At 33.7% G+C, this 22,846-nt stretch overlaps 1 protein-coding gene across 4 annotated transcripts in view; it reads left to right on the forward strand.

The window, feature by feature from the left end:
• The window catches only part of LOC106669863 (scavenger receptor class B member 1), a 142,154-nt gene that overhangs the window by 115,486 nt on the left and 3,822 nt on the right, over positions 1–22,846 (forward strand). For all 4 annotated transcript variants that reach the window (XM_014399680.2, XM_014399679.2, XM_014399681.2 and 1 more), the window contains 3 exons: positions 22,139–22,277; positions 22,408–22,614; positions 22,685–22,832. In XM_014399680.2, coding sequence (XP_014255166.1) covers positions 22,139–22,277; positions 22,408–22,614; positions 22,685–22,832 — 494 coding nt within the window. The remainder of the gene's footprint in view (positions 1–22,138; positions 22,278–22,407; positions 22,615–22,684; positions 22,833–22,846) is intronic.

Here is a 22,846-nt window from a genome sequence, read left to right on the forward strand (position 1 = left end):
TATCAGAAAGTGATGGACGTGCTCTTATTCGTCTTTTGAGGTTATCCCATAAATGTTCGATGGGGTTCAAGTCTGGAGAAGGGCTGGCCAAGCTAAGACCCTGATGTTATGCTGTTGAAGGTACGTTTGTACTATGTGAGCGACATGTGGACAGGCATTATCGTGCATTAGAATAGGATTGTCGCTGAATTCAACGAGGATAGGCAAAACATCCACATAGAGAGTGGCCGCCAAAGACCCTCCACAAACAAGAACCACCTCAGTGCGACTCTCCATTGAAATGCCCGCCCACACCATCAGTGAGATATTGAAAAGGTTGGCTCTGGGAAAAATTACTACAGGCTTCGTACCTTTCATTTCCCCTTCTCCACATTCTTTCACGCTCATGAGAGCAAATCCACTCTCATCTGTAAAACGTACAGCAGATTAATCGTCCATAGACCAATGGCTGAGTTCTCGACCAAATAGGAGCCGTGCAACTCTGTGTGTTTTGGTCAATTTTGATCCTCTTACGAGGCGCAAATCCCTCAGTCAATACTGATTCAATCTTCTTCGAACAATTAATTAAGGTTTTTAGTTGAGATTAAAAAATTAATGGCACGAGCGGGATTCGAACCCATGATCTTCGGCTTGGTACGCCGCTGCTCTACCACCTGAACTATCGTGACCTCGATCCACTCGGACACCAACCTCCTATCTCAACCCCATCTTTGAGTTTTCCCTCCTTTTTGCCATTTTTCAAATGTCGTGTTTCTTCGAACAGTGCGTTCAGAAATTTGAACACCTCGAACTTCTTAGGGCTGATGAATCGCTTGAACAACAGTAATTTGCCGGTTTCGCAAAATTCTGAAAGTCAAAAATGGTCATCCTGGTTGTGTTACCCTAGGGCTTCCAGAACAGGGCCTTCTATGGTAGGACCCATTTTCTCGAAAACGTCTTACCGCGTCTCGCAGTGTTTCGTAGGGAAGTCCGATAGCAATACCTGATGGAACGTCCATCATCAATAAGCGCCACACCACGCCAACATCCTCAGCGCTAAGTGGCATTTTGAAGTTTAAAAATTGAAATTAAGAAAACAAAGATGAAAACTAAATAGTTTATTGCTTCAGAATTCAAATAGACTGAATAAAGATTTAAATTATCCTTGCTTTGGATTAAGGATTAAGTGAGTTTACCTCTAATTGACATTCTCAATTTAAAACATATCATAAACAAATATTTATTACTAAAAACAATGAGACAAATTAAGGGCAGAATTTTCTTTCATCGAGAAAATGAAAAAAATCAATTGGATGCAATTTTTTGCCTGCTAGTGTATTACATAACAAACGATCATTTATTTTTAAGAGAGATGGTGAGTAAGAGTGAAAGGGAGAAAGGATTAGGTTAAGATTTTAGTATTTGTCGCCTTTCAGTATCTCCCTGAGGCTGCCGGAAGAAAGTTGATTCGTCTTCTATTTTCAATTATATTAAAATAATATTAAACAAGCAGAATAACTGATTGTTTTAATATCTCTGGTCTTAGTGCGTCCAAAAGGATGATCCAAATTTGCCTGATTCTGAAATAAAATCGTCGGAAATTAATACAATCTCATTTAATAACCAATAATTTGTGATTGTTTTTAAATGCTAAGTGCTACAAATTGCTTTTGGTTCGGTTATAAAAGCAAGTCCTTGCTCTTATTCCCGACCACGCCACACCCGCGCCATTTAAATATTGACTTGTTCACGGCTGGATTGGGCAAGATTCGGATGACTGTCCATTCAAGCAGGAAGACGTTCTTCAGTTTGGTCAATAAATGTGAAATGCAGATGAATAAAAGGTGGGCGAGGAATAATTTAAGTCGTATTACTTAATCGGCCTTCCCTTCGTGACAAAAACAAGGATCTTGAAACTTCAGTGAACTGTTTTTCGTGAACGAGCATCTGAATTCTTTTGAAATCTATATCCGTTTTAGTATAAAAAAAAAAGGTCGGATTACCACAAAAACCGGAAGTTACATAATAAATGTGTAAATTTATAGTTTATGCAACCCCCGGTCCGGTTCATCTGAATAAAGTGTCGACGTAACCTGGAATCTGTGTAATCATAAACCAAAAAACCCGATTTAAATTTTTATTGTTTCATTTAAATTATAAAGTTATTAAAGCCTCGCTATACACTTACATAACAAATTTATAAAATACAAAAAAAATCGGATCTTTACATTTTGCAATGCATTGCTCTTTATTGACTATTTTTAGTAATTAAATATTACATTATTATTTAGTAATTAAATTTCATTTAAAAACAGAACACGTTTATTATCAGTGAAAATTTTCAAGTTCGACCCCTCATCATAATTACGTCTTTTTTAGTATAAAATATAATGTTTAAAAAAAGTGCAAAGGTTTATTTAAAGAATCGTACAGTTCTAGATTAATTTTGATTTGTACTAAATTAGAACATTTTAGAACTTAAAAATTTTTCTCCCGATATAAAGGAAATATACAAAAACAGTATTTGTATAATTATTGTATTATTTATTCAAAATGTTTGAAAAAGTTAAGTAAATCAAATAAATTTGCAGTACTACAAAATTAAAAGCCAGAACTTTTTTATGTGATATTTTGTTAAGGTATTAGAGATGAATTTTGATTGATGAATTGAATGATCGTTTTCTATCTGCCTATATCCGATGGTTTTATCACCTTTCAAATTTTGCAAAATAATTAAAGGGGCATAACCGAGAAAATAAAACGCAGACCGATTGATGATAACGAGGAAAGAACCATTCAAGAAAACCAGGGTAATCGGACGAATTTTATGGGTTGTTTTTCCATTTAAAATTTTCCTTGAATTGTGATGAAAATACAATTTTGGCTATCGTGGTCCGCCAATTATCGCTAGGTTTTACTTAGTCGTCTTTTAGTGTAAAGTTTAGAAGAAACAAAGGACATTTTTCATTTTTCCTTGCTTTTGATGATAAATCTCTTTTAATCCTTATTTAATGATCCACAAAAATAAAAACTCATCTGCCCATCCAAAACGATTTGCTGGGTGTTGTATCTAGTAGCCCAAGCAACTTTGAAAAATAATGTAATACATCAGAAAAACGACTATTTCTATGAAAATAATGTTGGATGCTTAATTTTTTTTTTTTTTTTTTTTTTTTTTTTTTACGAGGGTTCGCAACAGCAGAGGTCATATAAACCCTCAGGGTGCCGGTGTTTTTGAAAAAAAGCCCATTTGTAAGTATGTCGGATTCGAATGCAGGGCCGCTGGATTCGAACCCGGGACCATTACCTTACAGTGATGAGCGCCGTGTCAAAGACTAAACCTTGCGGCCACCGACGCCCCCTGATGCTTAATTATTAGGTCATTTGATTTTTTTTAATACATTAAAGGTGTCACAAGTTGAACGAACTGAATTCTCCCTTTATCTTTCCATCGAAACTATTTTGCCCGAGTAGAAAACATTAAGTACAATCGTAAAAAACGTGATGATTTACTATAATCATAAAGTTGGTAAATTGTTAGGTAATTTTTTTTTAATATGTTAAACATGTAGCATGTTAATAATTATTCCTTTATCTGTCAATCTAAATAATTTTGCCTCGTTCTAAAAAAATTAAATCATGAAATCGTGATGATTAACTGTTATGAAAAGAGATGCTTGATTGTTAAGACATGTGAATGTTTTTTAATGTATTAACCATGTAAAACCATTGTCTGTTCAAAGTACTAAATTCTTCTTTTGTCTTTTCATCCAAGTTATTTGCCTGGAGAAAAAAAAAGTTTACAATTAAAAAAATGAGATTTACTATGAAAATAAATCTGGATGCTTAATTGTTAGGTCATTTTATTATTTTTAATATGGTAACCATGAAACATGTTGCATGTTCAAAGAACTAGATAAATTTTATTTTATCCATTCATCCAACCTATTTTGCCTGATGTAGACAAAATGTTTGAAATGATAAAACGTGATTATTTACTGTGAAATCAAAGCTGAATACTCTTGTTAGATCATTTTAGTTTTTTTTTTTTTTTTTAATATGATAGATGTTAACCAATCCATTATATGTAGTGGTCTATTGACCAAATGACTTTTTTAATTAATTAATCTTTTTATGTAAGGTTTTGGTTGAAATGAAAAAGTTATTTCCACGAGCGGGATTTAGCTAGTGGTAGAGTAGCGGCGTATTTAGCCGAAGGTCGTAGGTTCGAATCCCGCTCGTTGCACTAACTTTTTCACTTCGACCAAAACCTTACATGAAAGATTAATTTTAAACAATTTTACGTCTTGAAAGGACTAAGTTCTCCCTGTATTTGACCATCCAAACAATTTTTCTTGCATATAAAAAACGATGTTTAAAATCGAAAACCTAATTGTTTCCTATGAAAATAAAGTCTAATAACTAATTGTTCGACCAATTGAGCTTTTTCATTTGTTAAATATTTATAAATGTTGCATGTCCAATTAACTACTTTCTCCCTTTATTTGTCCAAACTATTTCGCCTGGTGTGAAAAAAAAGGTTTAAAGTCATAAAAACGTGATGTATTACTATGAGACAAAAATTGGATTTAATATTAATAATTAAGCCTTTCAATTGTTTAATATGTTAAACGACTAAAAATGTTGCATGTTCAAAGAATTGTGTAAACTCGGCTTTATCTGTCCAACGAATTCGCTTGGTGTGGAAAAAATGTTTAAAATCTTAAAAACGTGATGATTTATTACGAGAGAAAAGTTGGATGCTTAATTGTTAATTCATTTGAATTTTTAATATGCAAAACACCTAAAAATGTTGCATATTCTAAGAACTAAGTAAGTTCGAATTTTTTCTGGCTAACAAACTGCTTGTTGTAGAAAAAATCTTTAAAATTGAAAAAAACGTGAGTTACTATTTATTTTTTTAGCATTATTTATTATTATTTGCTATTTTTCTTAACTTGTTAGTATTATTTATTAATTTTATTTATTATCAAATGTTTCATGTTAAAGAAAGTAATTTCTCCCTTTATTTTTTCGTCCAAACTATTTTGCTTGGTGTAGAAAAAAATTATTAAAATCATAAAATCGTGTTGACTTACTATGAAAAAATTTGGAAGGTTAATTTTTAGATAATTTGATTATATTTAACATGAAAAAATATTGTAAATTAAAAAAAAAATCTTCAAAGAACTATGTAAATTCAGCTTTATCTATCCAACGAACTTGCTTGGTTTAAAAAAATGTTTAAAATCATAAAAACGTAATTATTTATTACGAGAGAAAAGTTGGATGCTTAATTGTTAATTCATTTGAATTTTTTAATAGCTAAACATCTAAAAATGTTGCACATCCTAAGAACTAAGTAAATTCGACTTTTTTCCGTCTAACAAACTTGCTTGTTGTAGAAAAAATCTTTAAAATTGAAAAAAAAGTGAGTTACTATTTATTTTTTTAATGTATTATTACTTGTTATGTTTCTTAATTTTTAGTATTATTTAGTAATTTAATTTAGTAGAAAAAGTTCCATGTTCAAAGAATTAATGTATCTCTTTATTTTTCATCTAAACTATTTTGCCTGTCGTAGAAAACAAATGTTTAAATTCATAAAAACGGGTTGATTTACTATGATAAAATTGGATGCTTAATTTTTAAATCATTTGAATAAGTTTAACATGAAAAAATATTGCATGTTAAAAAAATATTCTTTCATCATCGATGAAAAATTATAAAGATGGAAGATCAGGAATTAATCAACTAAAAAAACTAACTTATTTTCTAATGTCTAGCTTTCGGCTGTATTTACCGCCTTCCTAAGGACTTAGAAAACTTACTTTAAAAAACTTCATGATTTGGTCCTGATAGAAGTTTTTTAACCTTCGTGGATTCATCCCTGATCTCCCGTCTTTATATAATCTATCGTCTATCGTTCGAACTAATTATGTAATTTTAATTCCGAGTGGAAAAGCGATAAACTAAAACAAAAGTAAAATTGACTTGCATAAAGACGTTTTAAAAATTACCTCGCCTATTAACAGCCCCTTGGCAGAATCTGTGAAACGGGCATCACGTCTCTCGCCATTCCGCCTGTCTAAGAAACGCGCCGTGCTAGAATTGTTACGAGAGAAAAAAACAGAAGTGAAGAAAGTCACGCAAGTAAAAAATTAAGAGCCGGCCGTCAAGTTCGTCGCTTATTGACCTGATTCGCCCGTGAACTTGGTACCTGACCCTGATGTCAGAGTACCGAGTGAAAGTTCGCCCGGCCGTCAGCCTCTCCCAAGTCCCTGTTGCTTTTTATCCATGGATTCATTGCATTTTACACGTTTTCCTGAAACTTTAAACGTTTTCGTCTCAGGGGTATAAAGTTGTTTGAACCCTTTCGAGACGCCGGTCACGTAGACGCGATTCCTTTTTTTTCATATTTTAATCAAAGGTGGTATTTTTGTATCATAATATCATGCCTACAATCAGATCATCACGTAGACAGATTCTCGGGAGAATAAGTCCGGTTTTACTGATTCATGGGATCCGTTAAAACAAAATTAACATTCCAAGTATGTTAGCAGCGTGAACATTTAATGTTTCATATTAAATGGAAAAGAATAAAAGTTAAAAAATAATTTCCTCCTTTTGTATTTTGTTTAAATATTACTTCTATTTAGTTCTTCTCATGAATTATGTTACGAACATTCAGGTAAAATGAAATAAATTATATGCATAATTTATTAGATACAATTAACTGAAGAAAAATTAGTATTGTATTGTGTATTTCTTAGTGACCTGTTGTTTCATAATTTGTTGAAGTCGTTGGGAGCGGTCAAGAATGAAGTAGTTAATAAAAACACCTTTTTCATTTTTTCGACGTTTCGATCTTTATTCGGGCCATCTTCAGGGCATAAAATTTGGTGCTATTCTTGTGGTGTCATATTGGTTTTGCGTGAAAGTGTTGAAACAGTGTGTAGGCAACATTTTCACACAAAACCAGTATGACACCACAAGAATAGCACCACAATTTATGCTCTGAAGATGACCCAAATAAAGGTCGAAATATCAAAAAAATAAATGAAAAAGGTGTTTTTATTAATTACTTCATTCTTGACCGCTCCTCACGACTTCAACAAATTATTAAAATTATTCTTCAACTTCCTCTCTCCAACACCAAATTATTAAAATGAAAGATTTCCGACACAAAATAGTAATAAAATAGTAAAAACTTGAACTTAAATGTTACTTCAATATTTTTGCCTTGGTCCCTCGTCGAAAGCATCACGCTCACCAAACCCCAAGCCAAGTTTCACGTTTCATAAAATCGATATTTTTCTGAACGATTGCCTTTGTAAAATTATTTATTAGCGTTACGGCTAAGATAAAATATGTCTATAGCCTATCATATGGAAATGTCAATATTCAAATATAGAAATCGATATTTTTACCGATCTTTTTACCACAGTACCATGAAAATTGTTACCTAATCTGTTTTTCCACCATTTCAAAATAAGTAGCACCAATATTTATTGTAAGCTATAAACGTATAATTTTCAATTAAAATGTATATTATAATATCAATGTTTCACGTTTCGTAATAGCGATATTTTTCTGAACAATTTTCTTTGTATCGATATTTATTAGCGGTATAGCTATTATACCAAACATCGATAACTGATTTGATCAAAATATGCATATTTTAAAGCCAATTTATTTCTTGGTATTAACCACTAGAGATTTACTATCGATATTTTCAATCAGATAGGCATCGCTGTTGTGCATGCAAATATACTTTGTATATGTGTATTTTTGGTACATTTCTCCATTTTTTAAGTTTTGCAATTCTTATGCAGTTGTAAAAGAAGGAAATAAAATAAAATGGGAAAAGGGTTTATTGTGTCGATATGTGTACTCAGGGTCTATTTTTTCTTAGGTTCTAATGATTTCAAAGTAATTTCCACATTTGGCTGTCCGCACAAAGGGCAATTTTATGTTGGCGAAACTGGGTTATCAAGTCAGGTAAAGCCTTTTGTAACTTAGGGCCTTTACACAGCAAATCATTCAGGCTTTTCCCAGATTCATCATTTGCTGAGGCATTGAACGCAACTCGCACTTTAGTGCTAGAGCTAGTAGGTTTAGTGACGCAATGATGTGGTAGCACATAATCACTAGGCTTACTTGCCACAGTCATGTGACCAAGATCTAAGTATTCACGTATTCACGTAAAAACGCTTGGTAGGCTAGTTTGATGTTCTCATAGCGAGACAATCTTTTTTTCAACGACCAATAAGCCTTTTCAACCCTTTGCCTATTTCTTAAAGGAGTTTTCTCCGTTTTAAAGGGAAGGGCAAAAACATAAATTGCGCACAAACACGGGGTTTAAATACTCGGGTAAGACAACGATGTTTCCGGCAGTAACTCTAGGCAACAACTTACTCGCCGACCGGCCGGAGACATCCAGAAGAGTTCAAAAGGGCGATCGGCGTAAACAGTATCAATGCTGTATTTTCCCTACCAATTTTCATTATATCGATATAATTTGGCTATACAACAAAGATATAAAATTAATTAATCTTTTTTGTATGGTTTTGGTTGAAATGAAAAAGCTAATACCACGAGCGGGATTCGAACCCACGACTTCGGCTAAAAACGCCGCTGCTCTACCATCCCTGTCGTGACTTCGATCTACTCGGACACCAATCCCCCGTCTCAACCTACAACCTTTCGAATTTTCCCTCTTTTTTGCCATTTTTCAAAATAATTAATTGAAAGAACTAATTTCGTCAATGGACCACTAAATATAATGGATTTAAAGATATAAAATGTCGATATTTTCCATGGCACTATTTGGTTAATCTACCTTCCTACTATTTTTTTCTTAAGTAATTTAAGGCTAGTTAAGGAAAGTATGCACAATATTTCAAAAAGGCGATTACTTTTTGCCAGATTGATGGCCGATGTCATACATGCAATATTTGATAGATCGATATATGAAAACTCGACTAAAAAATCCGATCCGGATCGATTTCCACATCTCGAATTGAACGTTACAATTTGCAGTTTAACAGGTTAAATTGCAGGGTAGGGCAATCCGTGAGTTTCGAACTTGGATCATTGTTGGCACACCGGGGCAATATTTAACGGGCCCGTTTCTGCAATTATGCCGATCATTATATAAGATTTAACATTGCGGTTCATATCTGTCACAATGTAAGCCGGCCACCATTGTCGGTCCCATTGTACGTACAGACATCATTAACATTATGAAATGGCTCCATGTCGGAGGGGGGTTCGATCGGTTGCGTTATAGATTTTACGTGTTTTGCCATCGGTGTCACAGCATCGCAGATCGACTGGGGACGGGGCCGATACGCAATTGGATTGCCATCCGGCAGTTTCGAAATTGCAAGTATCTATCCTAACTGCGGAACGCTCTGACGGCAATCACCATTGAAATTCATGAAAGGCTAATTGGATTGTTATCCTTTATGTGCGAGATGGTGTCACGATTTAAAATAACCCACCAAACTTGGCCATTGTTTTAATTTTCTTAAGGAAAATACTTTCGTTAAACAATACATCTCTCTACAATATTAAAAACATTTTGGCTGAAGTCCGTGAGAGAGAAGGACCCATACCATTGTTAATGGTGTAGAAAAAGAAAAAGATAGGGGGACGGTAAACGTTTTAATAAAAATTTTCACTTCTCTCACTATTTTCTCAGTTTAAACTTCAAGAAACCATGTCATAATGTACTTCGTTGGAAAGAGGAACATCGTTTCGACAAAATAAGCCTAATTTTTTAATTGATAAACATTGCTATCAGTCCATTAGTGTTCGTAGTCCGATTGACCAATTAACTTTTTTCAATTAATTAACCTTTATGTAAGGTATTGGTGTCCGAGTGGATCGAAGTCGATAGCTCAAGTGGTAGAGCAGCGGCGTATTTAGCCGAAGGTCGTGGGTTCAAATCCCGCTCGTGACAATGACTTTTTTATCTCAACCAATACCTTACATAAAGATTAATCAATGGAAAAATTGCTATCAGCACTTATTTTAATCGGGAAATAAGCTATTTTATGTTTTTTTGTTCGGATTAAATTTGTGAACGATTTTCCTCAAGGGTTGTATCTTTGTATTTCACATAGTATTAAGGCATTTTCACATAACAGCTATTTAAGGCCAATCGAATTTAAAAAATTCGAGCGCAGTTACGAATCATTTCTTCCATCTCTCCCTTACAATTCGATGTTACGAAAGTTTTTTAAATCATTTCTTCTCTCTCTCTCACTCTCTCTCTCTCTCGCTCTCTCTCTCTCTATCTATCTATCTATCTTTCTATCTATCTATCTATCTATCTATCTCTATCTATCTATCTATCTATTTTTCGATTTCTCTGACTCTCTCTCTCTCTCTCTCTCTCTCTCTCTCTAACCTCATTTCCTTCAAATTGCCTATTGGAATAAATATTCTAATTTACTGAATAATTGAGCAATTAAAAAGTAAATTACTAATAAAATAAAATATGTGTACAAAAATACTTTTTCAGTAAAATGCAGTACAAATTATGATTTATAAATTGCAATATATATATAAATATATATATGTATATATATATGAGAGAGAGATTAAGATTATATATATTTATGTACATATAAAATATCTCTCTCTCATATATATACATATATATATTTATATATATATTACAATTTATAAATCATAATTTGTACTGCATTTTACTGAAAAAGTATTTTTGTTCACATATTTTATTTCATTAGTGATTTACTTTTTAATTATTCAATTATTCAGTAAAATAGAATATTTATTCCAATAGGCAATTTGAAGTAAATACATACGTAGTTCAATGTAAAACGAATAGATATAACATATTGAGCACAAAAATCTATATCTAAAATCTATCACAAAAATTCTCTCTCTCTCTCTCTCTCTCTCTCTCTCTCTCTCTCTCTCTCTCTCTCTCTCTCCCTGTTTTTTTTTTCGAGAGAATAGATATTCAGAATTTCATACGCGTTCGATTGACAACATGTACATATCAAATTCCAGTCAGCACTTTTAAGGGTTAAACGTTTAGGGGACGTCGGTGGCCGCAATTGCTAAGGCGCTTGTAACGTAAAGGTCCCGGGTTCGAATCCAGCGGCCCTGCATTTGAACCTACAAATGAGTTGTTTTTTGTTTTTCTTTTTTCCAAAAACACGGATACTCCTAAGTTAATATGACCTCTGCTGTTGCGAACCCTCGTAAAAATAAAAATACTAAACTTAAGCTGGTAAAACAGCTTAATCAGCTTTTAATCAGCACTTCTTAGTGCCGACGGCAACTGTCTATTTAGGACATTGTCGTTGTGCATTTATGGGACGAGTTAGCCTACAAATCGTCGGCCAAGTTGTTTCCGAGTGGAAAAAATGTTGCAATTTCATTGTAGGATCAGATCTTTATGATAAGATCATTAAATATGAATATATCAAGGTAATGAAAGGTAACCTTGGTGGCAATGTCGAATTGTCGCCGCCAAACGGGTCTACATCAAGCGTTCAAACATTATTCGGGACAGTAATACAACCACAATCGGCCAAATTGGGCTGATTTTTTTTCATTATTTTATACAAAGAATGGCTTTCATGGTCACTATTACGTATTTGATTTTCAATGCAATTTCCAATGATAACAATCACGATCTAAAAGAATCGTCTAACAAACGCAAAAAAGAAAAATTGCATAATATGCAGAATGCAAAAAAATTAATTCAAAGAAAGGCTAATTATTGGGAGAGATAAAAGGCAACATTACGATGTCGAATTTTTTAATGTAGGAAATATGGATGTTATATGCTCTTGGTGTCCTACTGCATCGTTTGTTGGAGAAGTTTGTCGATTGGGTATAATTGTAAGGGTAAAATTGTTTTACCTGATCTCGATATCCCGATGAATTTTAAAAAGCCTTTTATAAGGATCCAAAGAGATAAATATTTTACGGAAAATATAACAATCTATTCGCTTTTGTGTCATGCTCAAAATGCAGATATAAAAGGAAGTAGTCCATATTCCATGTCGGTTCAAGGTGCAGCTAATATCAAAGATATTATAAGTCTTATAAGTGTTAAAAACACTGCGAGTTTCGGTCAAATATACATATTTGACGATGGAGAAGCAATGATGCACTGAGCTCAGAAAGTCAAACGGTAAGATGTTTTAGAGGTTCCTCTACCTACCGCAAATACTGTGCAATATAAAAATCTTTCCTTAAAAAATTCACAATTCGAACGTCAATTACGAATTATTTTTTCATTTCTACATGAAACCAACTAATCATTCGAAAAAGGGGGCGGTGAAACGAGCAGTTTAAATTAAAATTATTTGCCTTTTGCCAACATTTTCCATCCCCGATATTTTGCAAGCGTAGTGGGCGAGAATAGGGCGCTGTAATTATACCCATTCAGCACAACATCTCGACCTTGCAAAAGGTAGATTTTCACACCGGCCAACCTTGCAATAATATTTTCGAGCTTCTGTTCGGCTTCGAAGCCCGTTTTTTCGTTTGATTTCAAGCCAAACCAAGAGCGGGACGAAAATTTCGATTGCCGGCAAAACACTCATTGCTAAATCTTGTTAATTTAAGACAAAAATAGCCCAAGAACACGTCCACTCCAATTATGTAACTCGAAACACTTCCCGTTTTTGGTTGTTTTTTTCGGAAGTTTTTTCTTTGACATTTTATTTCCCGTCATTTGGTGGCTGGACTCACACTGGAACCGATTACGTACGACTGTAACTAATTTAGTCATCCTTCGTCTCTCATATTTAAACAAACTTGTCGGAGACGTTCATCATTAATTGTTTCATTGATTGATTGAAATACTTTTTATTTTAAAAAGAAAACGAAGAAAAAGAAAGAAAGAAATTACATTTTGAATGGTACTCAAAGTGTAATGGCATATATGTATGACGTCTGGCAGACTTTTCCAAAAAAAAAAATAAAAAAACGAACTATTCACTAAGAGAAAATATTACTGGTAATTATGTATACAATAATTATAAATTTTTACTTACAAGAAAGTACACTACTTTTAAATTTACAACAAAAATTAATATTTTGGTACTTCCCTGCCTGCTTTCAAAAAGCAAACTTGTCCTCAGAAAAATAAACAGAATATATCTTTGCAAAAGCATAATGACAAACAAACATAACACAGAATAAAAGTGTAGTATGAAAAAAGCCAGCCAAATTAAATCTTTGCTTTAAAATATCTTAACTACAATTTAAAATTTTTAAAATTATAAATTTTTTGTTCTTTGTATGTTTAGAAATTTTGAATAATGATCCTATCTTTATAAAAAATACGAAGTGCCATATTTAATGAAAAATTGTAATATTGCGTAGTCTTTACATTGTAAAAATGTGAATGTATTCACTGATGTAACTAGTTACAAGATTTTTTTTATAAATATACAAACATGAACATTTAAAAAAGATTTGGTATAGATTCATTGCTTTAAATTCACTGTATATTTTTTTCGTATTATATCTATACTTTTTACGTAAAATGATTTTAAGAAGTGAGTTTATTGGTACATCCACAGTCTCTAGCATTTATTAGTACCTCCCCAGAAAACAATACCACAGGCTATTGTGGATTGTGCAAGAGAAAAATATATTGTCCTTAAGAGTTCCATTTTCATAAAGTTGCGTAAAATTCTAAATTTATAAAAGAGCTTTTTCAGACGGGAAATTAAAGAATCAGTATGTGACTTAAATCTCAAATTTAAGTCCAATATCACACGAAGATATCTAACACTGTAAGCAAAAATAGCCTACCAAGAATAGAAGAAGAAACTCATCATTATCATCACAAGTATGAAAAGCAAATTTTAAATTATTAGTATTCATTATCTTTTTTAATAAAAAGTGTAATACATTACATTTTTTGTGTTTAAAAGTAGAAAGTTTGAATTTAACCAAAAATTAATAATTTTCATATCATTAGTTATAGTTTTAGTTAAATTAATTAAATTATCACCTGAGAAAATGATGAAAGTATCATCTGCATAACTAAATATTTTTCAAGAGAATAATTTTCAAAAAATCATTAATATATAAAAGAAACAAAATTGGGCCTAAGACTGTACCTTGTGGTAATCCCGATTCAACGCGTAAAGAAGAACTATAAACTGTTCCAATATTTGTGACTAGAGTTCTGACTGATAAATATTATTCAAGGAGTTTCAGGGGACTATTAGAGACACACAGGCATACGCTCAAGTTTTCTTTAACATCAAACTTCATTTACATAAAATGTGAAAAAATTGTGCAACAAAAAATCCCAGTTTGCTGGGATGGAGTCACAAGTGAATGCGCGTAATCGCACGATTAAGTCACTTCCAGTCTGAGAGGGATGATTAAATTCCTTAGGTTTGGAAAGTTAGTGCGAAGTTGGTCGAAAAAGGCTATCAAATATTGTACATAGTACGTTCTAATATGAGACCATCCTTAGTACTAAAAAAAAGTGATTTTTTTAATTTACAACATAATTAAAAAGTCGCCAAGTCCTACCTTCAAGGTAAAACCAATTAACTTTCGAAAATTCTTATTTGCAAAGTTGAAATGGGCATAAATGCCTCAGAATTACCCATAAATATTCAATCTTTTTCATCTCTTAAGCACTCGATTTCCGCACGCTTTAAGCATGTGTTGATTATCCCTATCCACAACAAAGGTGATCAAGGAAAACTATAGACAACCTTTTCTTACAGTACTTTCTATATTTTTCGAACATATGCATGATTATCTTACCGGTTTAAAAAAAATAAAAGTGGATCACTTTCCAAGTCCCAACATGGATTTTTGAAAGGCAAATCGAGAGACACTAAGACTTTTTGACTTAACAAACTATCAGCACTGCTATGGTTGAGAAAAATGTGTATTGGGACATTCCTGGATGTACCCAAATCATTTCGTCGTCAAGATATTCTTACTACGTTGGAGGTGCATAGGGTGAGAAGACACGTATGTACTTCGGCATACTCCACGGAAGACGGTCCACAGGAAATACTAGTTGGTAATGGTTCCACATGATCGGTTCCCAAAAAGAATGATAATGTGAGACTGACTCATGAGAGCAAACTATTGTTTCTGTTCTACGTTAACGCCTGCATGCCTACCTCAGTGACCCTGATTAACTAAGCTGATGAATACTCTGTTTTATACTTAACTCATGAAATATTTTATAGTGCAACCTAGTGGTTTGTTTTAACAAGCTTGACTTGAATGATTCTAAATCATCTTAATCTTCAGCTGGACAAGAACCCCTAGCATTGAAATTCCCTAACAGATTATTGTTTCGAGTGGGCAATTCGATTTCGTGGATAGTACAAAGTTTTGGGATATTGAACTTACATCCTTCATTTTGACTGTCACAAACTTTTCTGGTGCGTAAACTGCTGCGCGTTTCGGACTTAAGAGATTGAAAGTTATACACCACTCAACTGCTAACAGCTTATTATGCCCTTTATAGGTCATATTTAAGATACTCTATTGGATTCAGAGGACAAAAGAGAACTTTGAGAGAGATTCTCGGGAAGAATATAGAGACAGCTGCCCTCGGCGTTTTGTTTTTTCGTTTTTTTAAATAAAGACTGCGACCTTATTGGTCATTGAGCCTTGAGTCTATACAAGTCAATGGTGCAGCCCGGCCCCATCAGAGCGAAGCCCCACAAACCACGGCGTAATGGCAGCCCCAGGCTTGGAAAGAACGGAACGCCATGGACCTCACGCAACTGATGCTTTTAATCATATTTATCGAAGAGGGGTCGGTGTACACCTCCTCCAAGCTCGCTGGAGATGCCTTGATCTCAGAGTGCGGGGTGGCACCCCTCGATCCAGCCCAAGACTAACCAGCACCCGAGGCCCCGTACGGGCGTCGCCAGAAGTCAGCTGCGCCACACCGCCAACACGAGAAACCAGCAAAGGAAACAAGAATTGAGAGGATGGGATATTAAATTTTATCTATTAGTTGGATGTCTGTTAAAAAGTTAAAAATTTTGTTTATTGATGTTGAGTTGTTGCTTAGTATGGATTGGAGGTCTTTGAGGATTTGGTGAAGGGTTCTTGTAGAGGTGTATAAAGGACAATCTATTAGGATATGGGATATTGTGATAGTAGTTTTACTGAGTGGACATAGAGGTTTAGGGGTTCTTTCAAGGAGCAAACTATCGGTGAGACGGGAGTGGCCAATTCGAAGCCGGGTTAGGAAGGTTTCTTCTTTTCGGGAAGGTCAGGAAGAGGATTCTCATTTCTTTACATCTTTCTTTATTGCGCGGAGCTTGTTTCCTGTGCAGACTGCGACCGCCGAGTCTTTATTAAAGCTCTTATCCCATGTCATGTACACCTGGCGCAAGGAAAAATTCGCCCTGTCTAAACACTACACATCACTTTTTAAGCGGGGATGGGAAGTTGGTGTCCGAGTGGATCGAGGTCACGATAGCTCATGTGGTAAAGCAGCGGCGTATCAAGCCGAATATCGTGGGTTCGAATCCCGCTCGTGCCATTGACTTTTTTATCTCGACTAAAAACCTTAATTAATTGCAGTATATTAATTTGTCAAGCGGACCACGAAATTAGTGAATTTACAATAAAATCTATGAACTAATCGAATTTAAAACAATTTTACAAGAAAATCTGGCTTTTCTTGGACTAGAACTATGATATGATGTCATTTATGAATTATGGTAATTAATAATTTATAATTTTTAAGTATTATGTAGATATATTTTAACTATTTATGAAGTAATATGACGCTTTTATGAAAAATGTAAACTATTTTTGCCTCTAAAAACTCTTTGATTTTATTTGATTTGAAACACCTTCATCGTTCAATTGAACTGTAAAAAAGATGGTGAATCCTTCTATTCTCAGCCTGACTATAAAAATTATTAAGCTAATTTTTTACATATATTTTCTCATGTCTGTACATATGTTAACAGTTAGTAATATTTTTTTTACATTCTTGCGTATGGGCTCTGCAATATCCTAAACAGGAACGCAAAATAAGGAAAACATAGGTGTGTTGGTATATGTCAGGTCTTAACGGTCGCTTTCACTATTGCAATGCGCCTTTTCGATGACTCCCAGTTATTTCGATATTCGGTCAACATTTTAGCAAACGAACCTGTTCCTTTTATCGAATATTTTGATGAAACAGAACACAAAAAAAAACAAGTTCGGCTGTTAATCTGTGTCACGAAATATTTCTGCCGGAAGTTTTTTTTTAATCAAAACGTAATTATTATATTTAAATTTACTACTAACATTCTTTTTCATTCGAAAATATTGAAAAATTGGCCCATTATTTGGTCAATTGTAAATCGTAGTAGATACATAAATAAATCCATGTTTTCTTCCTGCAATAAGAAAATATCAGATGTGTGAAATTTAAATGAAAAGTTTAAACAATATCAATATTAAATCCATTATATTTAGTGCTCTGATTGACCAAATTACTCCTTTCAATTAATTAATCTTTTTATGTAAGGTTTTGGTTGAAATGAAAAAGTTAGTGTCACGAGCGGGATTCTAACCCACAGCCTTCGGCTGGGGGGTTGGTGTCCGAGTGGATCGAAGTAGTAGCTCAAGTGGCTAGAGTAGCCAAAGTTCGTGGGTTCGGATCCCGCTCATGACACTAACTTTTTCATTTCAACCAAAACCTTACATAAAAAGATTAAATAATTGAATAAATATCAATATTTATTAACCAAAATTTAGAAATTTGCCCGTCTCTGGTTCGCCTAATCTCTGTGTACTAAGCTCGACGTTTTTGCTAAAATTTATTAGATTTCGTGGTCCGATTGACCAAAAAACATCTTTCAATTAATTAATCTTTATGTAAGATGTTGGTTGAGATAAAAAAGCCAGTGTCACGAGCGGGATTCGAACCCACGACCTTCGGCTAAATACGCCGCTGCTCTACCACTTGAGCTATCGTGACATATGATAGAGATTACACGACATTTGAAACATACATACACTTGAAAAATGGCAATAAATTTGGAGGGAAAATTCGAAAGGTGTGGTTGGGTTGGGAAGTTAGTGTCCGAGTGGATCGAAGTCACGATAGCTCAAGTGGTAGAGCAGCGGCGTATTTAGCCGAAGGTCGTGGGTTCGAATCCCGCTCGTGGCACTGCCTTTTTTATCTCAACAAAAACCTTACATAAAGATTAATTAATTGAAAGAAGTTTTGACGTATAGTGGGCATGTCCGACGAACACACAGGCTTTCAAAAGACGCTTTTATTATTAACATGGAAAATATACGGGCCAATAATAAATAATTAAATTGCCGATAAACTATCCTAAGACCGTGGAGTGTCTAAATCTCTCTGAGTACTGAGTTTATTTTGCACGAATTATTTATTACATGCGTAGTTTTATTCAAAGTGTAGCCCACTATATTCAACCTACTGCTTGCTAATTAAAATGAAACTATGTTTTATACTTTAATAAAACGGGTCAAGGTGCAGGAGCAGAGAGTTCCCAGGCGGAGGATTTTTTTTTTATATTTGATTATCAATGTATGAAATCGTTCGAAAATTCTTTTGCATTCACCTGTGCGAGATGAGCACGAAAGTGTGTTACCAAACCCGTGGGTATTGATGTAACCTTTAAAATAATTTGCGGTTTAGACGACTGGGCCCGTCTGACCCTTGAGAAATCGTTTTTCAAACCGTGACGAAAAATCACATTTTATCAAAATTTTAATATTGTATTGCGCAATAACGCATTGGCAAATTTAGTTGGGCAAGAAATGCAGAATATCCCAGGAAATACCGAAGATATAAATTAAAAAGGCTTCTGCCTTCCCGGTAAAACGTGTGCATTGACCAACAGTCACCCTGAGGCGGTGAACGCTCTGAACTTTTTAACAGCCCACTACGCACTAGGGTTGAATTCGAATACTGCAGTTTAAGCGTTTTAATCCAAATGGAACAACTTTCGCCGTTAAATATTCAAAAGTTTATATAGTTGGTCAGAAACAGCAATAAAATAACGCGCTGACCAACCACTGAGGTTGACTAAACGCAGAAACGTGTTTTGCAGACAAAACCAGTGAGAAAAACACTTATAAAATTGATACAAATATATTCATCGATTTTTTTTATTCCTACAACATTCATGACGCTCAAAAAAAATTTTTTTAACATTTTGAACCTGTTTCCTTGAACAGACCAGGATGATCAAGTTACAGGTTCATGTCTTCTCGTCAACCTTTACATAATATCAAAATTATTACTTTATCCCATTTTTCTGTATGTCTCTGCCTTAGTTTTATTTTTTTCAATTTCTACAACATTCTTTACATTCAATTTAGTTTTGTGAAACATCATAAGTCCCAAGAATAGGTAGACCAGGATCATCAGCAATGATTATGCAACAAGTTCGCTAACCTCAACACAATAGCATAAAATTGTTGACTGGATTTGTACATCACCTGTCTCTACATTGATTTTTTCAGTTCGTACAACATTCATAACACTCAAAAAATAATTTTGTTTTATGGAACATTTTGAACCTGTTTCCATGAATAGGCCAGGATTATCAGCAATGATCAAGCTACAGGTTCATATATACATAATATCTCATCAAAATTATTACTTTATCCCATTTTTCTGTATTGTATCTGCGTTTTTTTTTTTTTTTTTGCAATTACTACAACATTCTTGCATTTTTGGTACTTAATTAAGTTTTGTGAAACATCATAAGTCCTAAGAATAGGTAGACCAGGATGATCAGCAATGGTTATTCAACAAATTCGCCAACCTCGGCACAATATCTCAAAATGGTTGACTTGATACTGGATTTATACATTATATCTAAATCGATTTTTTTAATTTACAGAACATTCTAAACACTCAATATTTTTTTAACATTTTGAAGCAATCTCCAAAATTACGTAGGCCAGGATGAATAGGCAATAATCAAACTGTAGGTTCAAGTAACGTCACAAATTTTGATACAATATTTCACAAAATATACTTAATGCTAGGTTTCTATATTATATAAACATTGATTTTATCTTTTACAACATTCTTGGCAGTAATTTTTTTTTTTAAATATTGTGTGTCACAAGACTAGGTAGACCAGGATGATCGACGAAGATCAAGTTACAGGTTCATATCACCTGGCAAACGCGATTCCTAGTTAGACCATCCTTTTAACCTAAATATTTCAAATGCAAATTGCTTTATTATTAAAACAAATTTAAACAATTGTTTTTTTTTGTTTTGTTTTTTAGTTTCTTGATTTGAATTATTAAAAAAATTATTTATGTTAGACCATTTGTTTAGTCCATATTTCATCTATTTGAAAATAATATTGATGTTCTTCTTTAACAATTAAACAAATTTATATCCCTGATTATGTGTTTGTAGTTTCTTAATTTAAACTGTCGGAACATTAAATGTCATTTTGATAGTCCAGGCGTCAGAATCTCTCATTTGTTGTCGTAGAATATTTAAGTAAATTCAATACCGGATAATGATTTTGGAAAAGATTGACGTCAAAAGCTCAAACAGAACTGAGTAATCATCATTAAACCATTAGCTAATTACTACTAGGGAAACAATTTGAAAATCAGCTTTAATGTGACAATAATCAGATTTCCTTGACCCCAGGGTCAACATTAGGCCAATTTAGGAGGATTGAAGGGTTGATAGATTATTGCGTACCTATGACTTGCAAACCAGTCTCAGCTCATAAAATGATTTTTAATGATTAGGACCTAAACAACAATCTGTATTCTGTCAACTCTTTTGAAAATAAGTAATAAAATAAAAGAATAATTTCATTTTAAGAAATAGTTAAGATTTTTTAGTATATTTTGTTCTGCAGTGTAGTTTGGTATTTTCCAATCATCATTGATCATCAAGATGATCAAGTACAAATCTAAAACATATTTGACAGAAATTCAAAGTTTAACTTGTATAAATTTTATACAAGAGAAGAATATTTGCTAGACGTTTTCCTGTTTTATTTCCTTTTTTCAAGTAATTTGCTATTCGTGTTCACTATTATGAGGTATATCCCACAGAACACAACAGTTGTTACTATTAAGGGTCATCTCAATTTTGTCTAATTCTTTTGACTCCAAATAGACTTAGTTTAACTCAGGGAAACTCCCGTTTTAAAAACAATAATTTAAAACAATAATAGCCAAGTGGGAGACAATCATCATGTTGTCAAAATACAAAAAATTCTAAACATTCATCTCATTTTGACAATATTCCTCCAATTACAGCCTGGCATTATTTTCAAAATTGAATACATATAAAATTAATGCAAGTGGGGGCCGTTGTAGCCGAATGGTTAAGGCGTCAGGCTTTTGGCTAGTAGATCCCACGTTCATGGATTTGATTCCCACTGACTCCATTTTGCTGACCCCTAAGATGGAGGTCCATTGAAAATTAACATGGCACACATCATTGGAATGTCTGGAGCGGGATCAGCGACTCTGAATTTGGCCCCAACATATTCAAAAATGAGTTTTTCTCATACAAGAACATCGGCACACCAGGGGCTCAATTCACACACGAGCTCCTAAAAATGGAGCCAGGAAGAAGTACAATAAGCTATTTAGTGCTACAGTGCTTAGGGGAAACTCCTCCAGTTTCTGGTATTCACCACAATAAAAATATTAAAAAATCAATGAAACGGTAAAAAGTTGTTTTGTTTGTGTCACAATTTGTTACTGTCACTTTATAATCCCAACTTTGTTAAGAAAGTGAAAAAATAATACAATTAACAATTAATTAAGGTTTTTAGTTGAGATAAAAAAGTCAATGGCATGAGCGGGATTTGAACCCATGATCTTCGGCTTGATACGCCGCTGTTCTACCACTTGAGCTATCGTGACCTCGATCCACTTGGACACCAACTTCCCACCTTAACTCCACCTTTTGAATTTTCCCTCCTTTTTGCCATTTTTCAATCGAGGTCACGATAGCTTAAGTGGTAGAGCAGCGGCGTATCTAGCTGAAGATTGTGGGTTCGAATCCCGCTCGTGCCATTGACTTTTTTATCTCAACTAAAAACATTAATTAATTGTAATATATGAATTGGTCAAGCGGATCATGAAATTAGTGAATACAATTAACTTTTATTTTATTTTTCAGAGAAGATATGGAGAAGGTGAACGTTCAGTTCTACGATAACGGCACGGTTAGCTTTCAACATAAAAAGATTCTCAAATTTGTGCCAGAAAGATCTTTGAGGAAAGATATAAAATTGGTTGTCCCTAATATTCCATTACTGGTATGTGAACATGAAAATTATTTTATTATAACTTAATCAATTAAAGCTTTTATTAAGTGTTATTTAACTTATTGTTAACAAGTGTTTTCTATATTATCGCTGTAATTGCTAGCAAGTTTTTTGTTTTCAGACTTTGTCGTCCAAAACAGCAAATCTACCCTCATTCATGTTATTTCCGTTGTCAATGGCTTTAAGAACATTTTATGGAATGTCTGTTTTTAATCATTTAACCCCTGATGAGCTACTCTTTGGTTATGAGGAAAAACTCGTGCATTTGGCTCATAAATTTTACCCAAGGGGGATGCGGCCTCCTGCTAAAATGGGTCTTTTGCTCGGGGTAAATATTTTTACTGCAAATTATGGTATTCCCTTTGATCTCTTTCTAAATTTATAAATTGATTGTTTAGCGAAATACGACTCTTATAAGTGATATTGAGACAATATATACTGGTCATACGAGCATGAAAGATTTTGGCCTCCTTGATAAATTGAACGGATTGGACAATCTGCCGTACTGGGATGATGCCCCTTGTAATTCCATAAGGGCTTCTGAAGGTATTTATTCTACA

The sequence above is a fragment of the Cimex lectularius genome, unplaced genomic scaffold (assembly GCF_000648675.2).
Source record: "Cimex lectularius strain Harlan isolate CLEC.00 unplaced genomic scaffold, Clec_2.1 scaffold76, whole genome shotgun sequence".
Taxonomy (NCBI): domain Eukaryota; kingdom Metazoa; phylum Arthropoda; class Insecta; order Hemiptera; family Cimicidae; genus Cimex; species Cimex lectularius.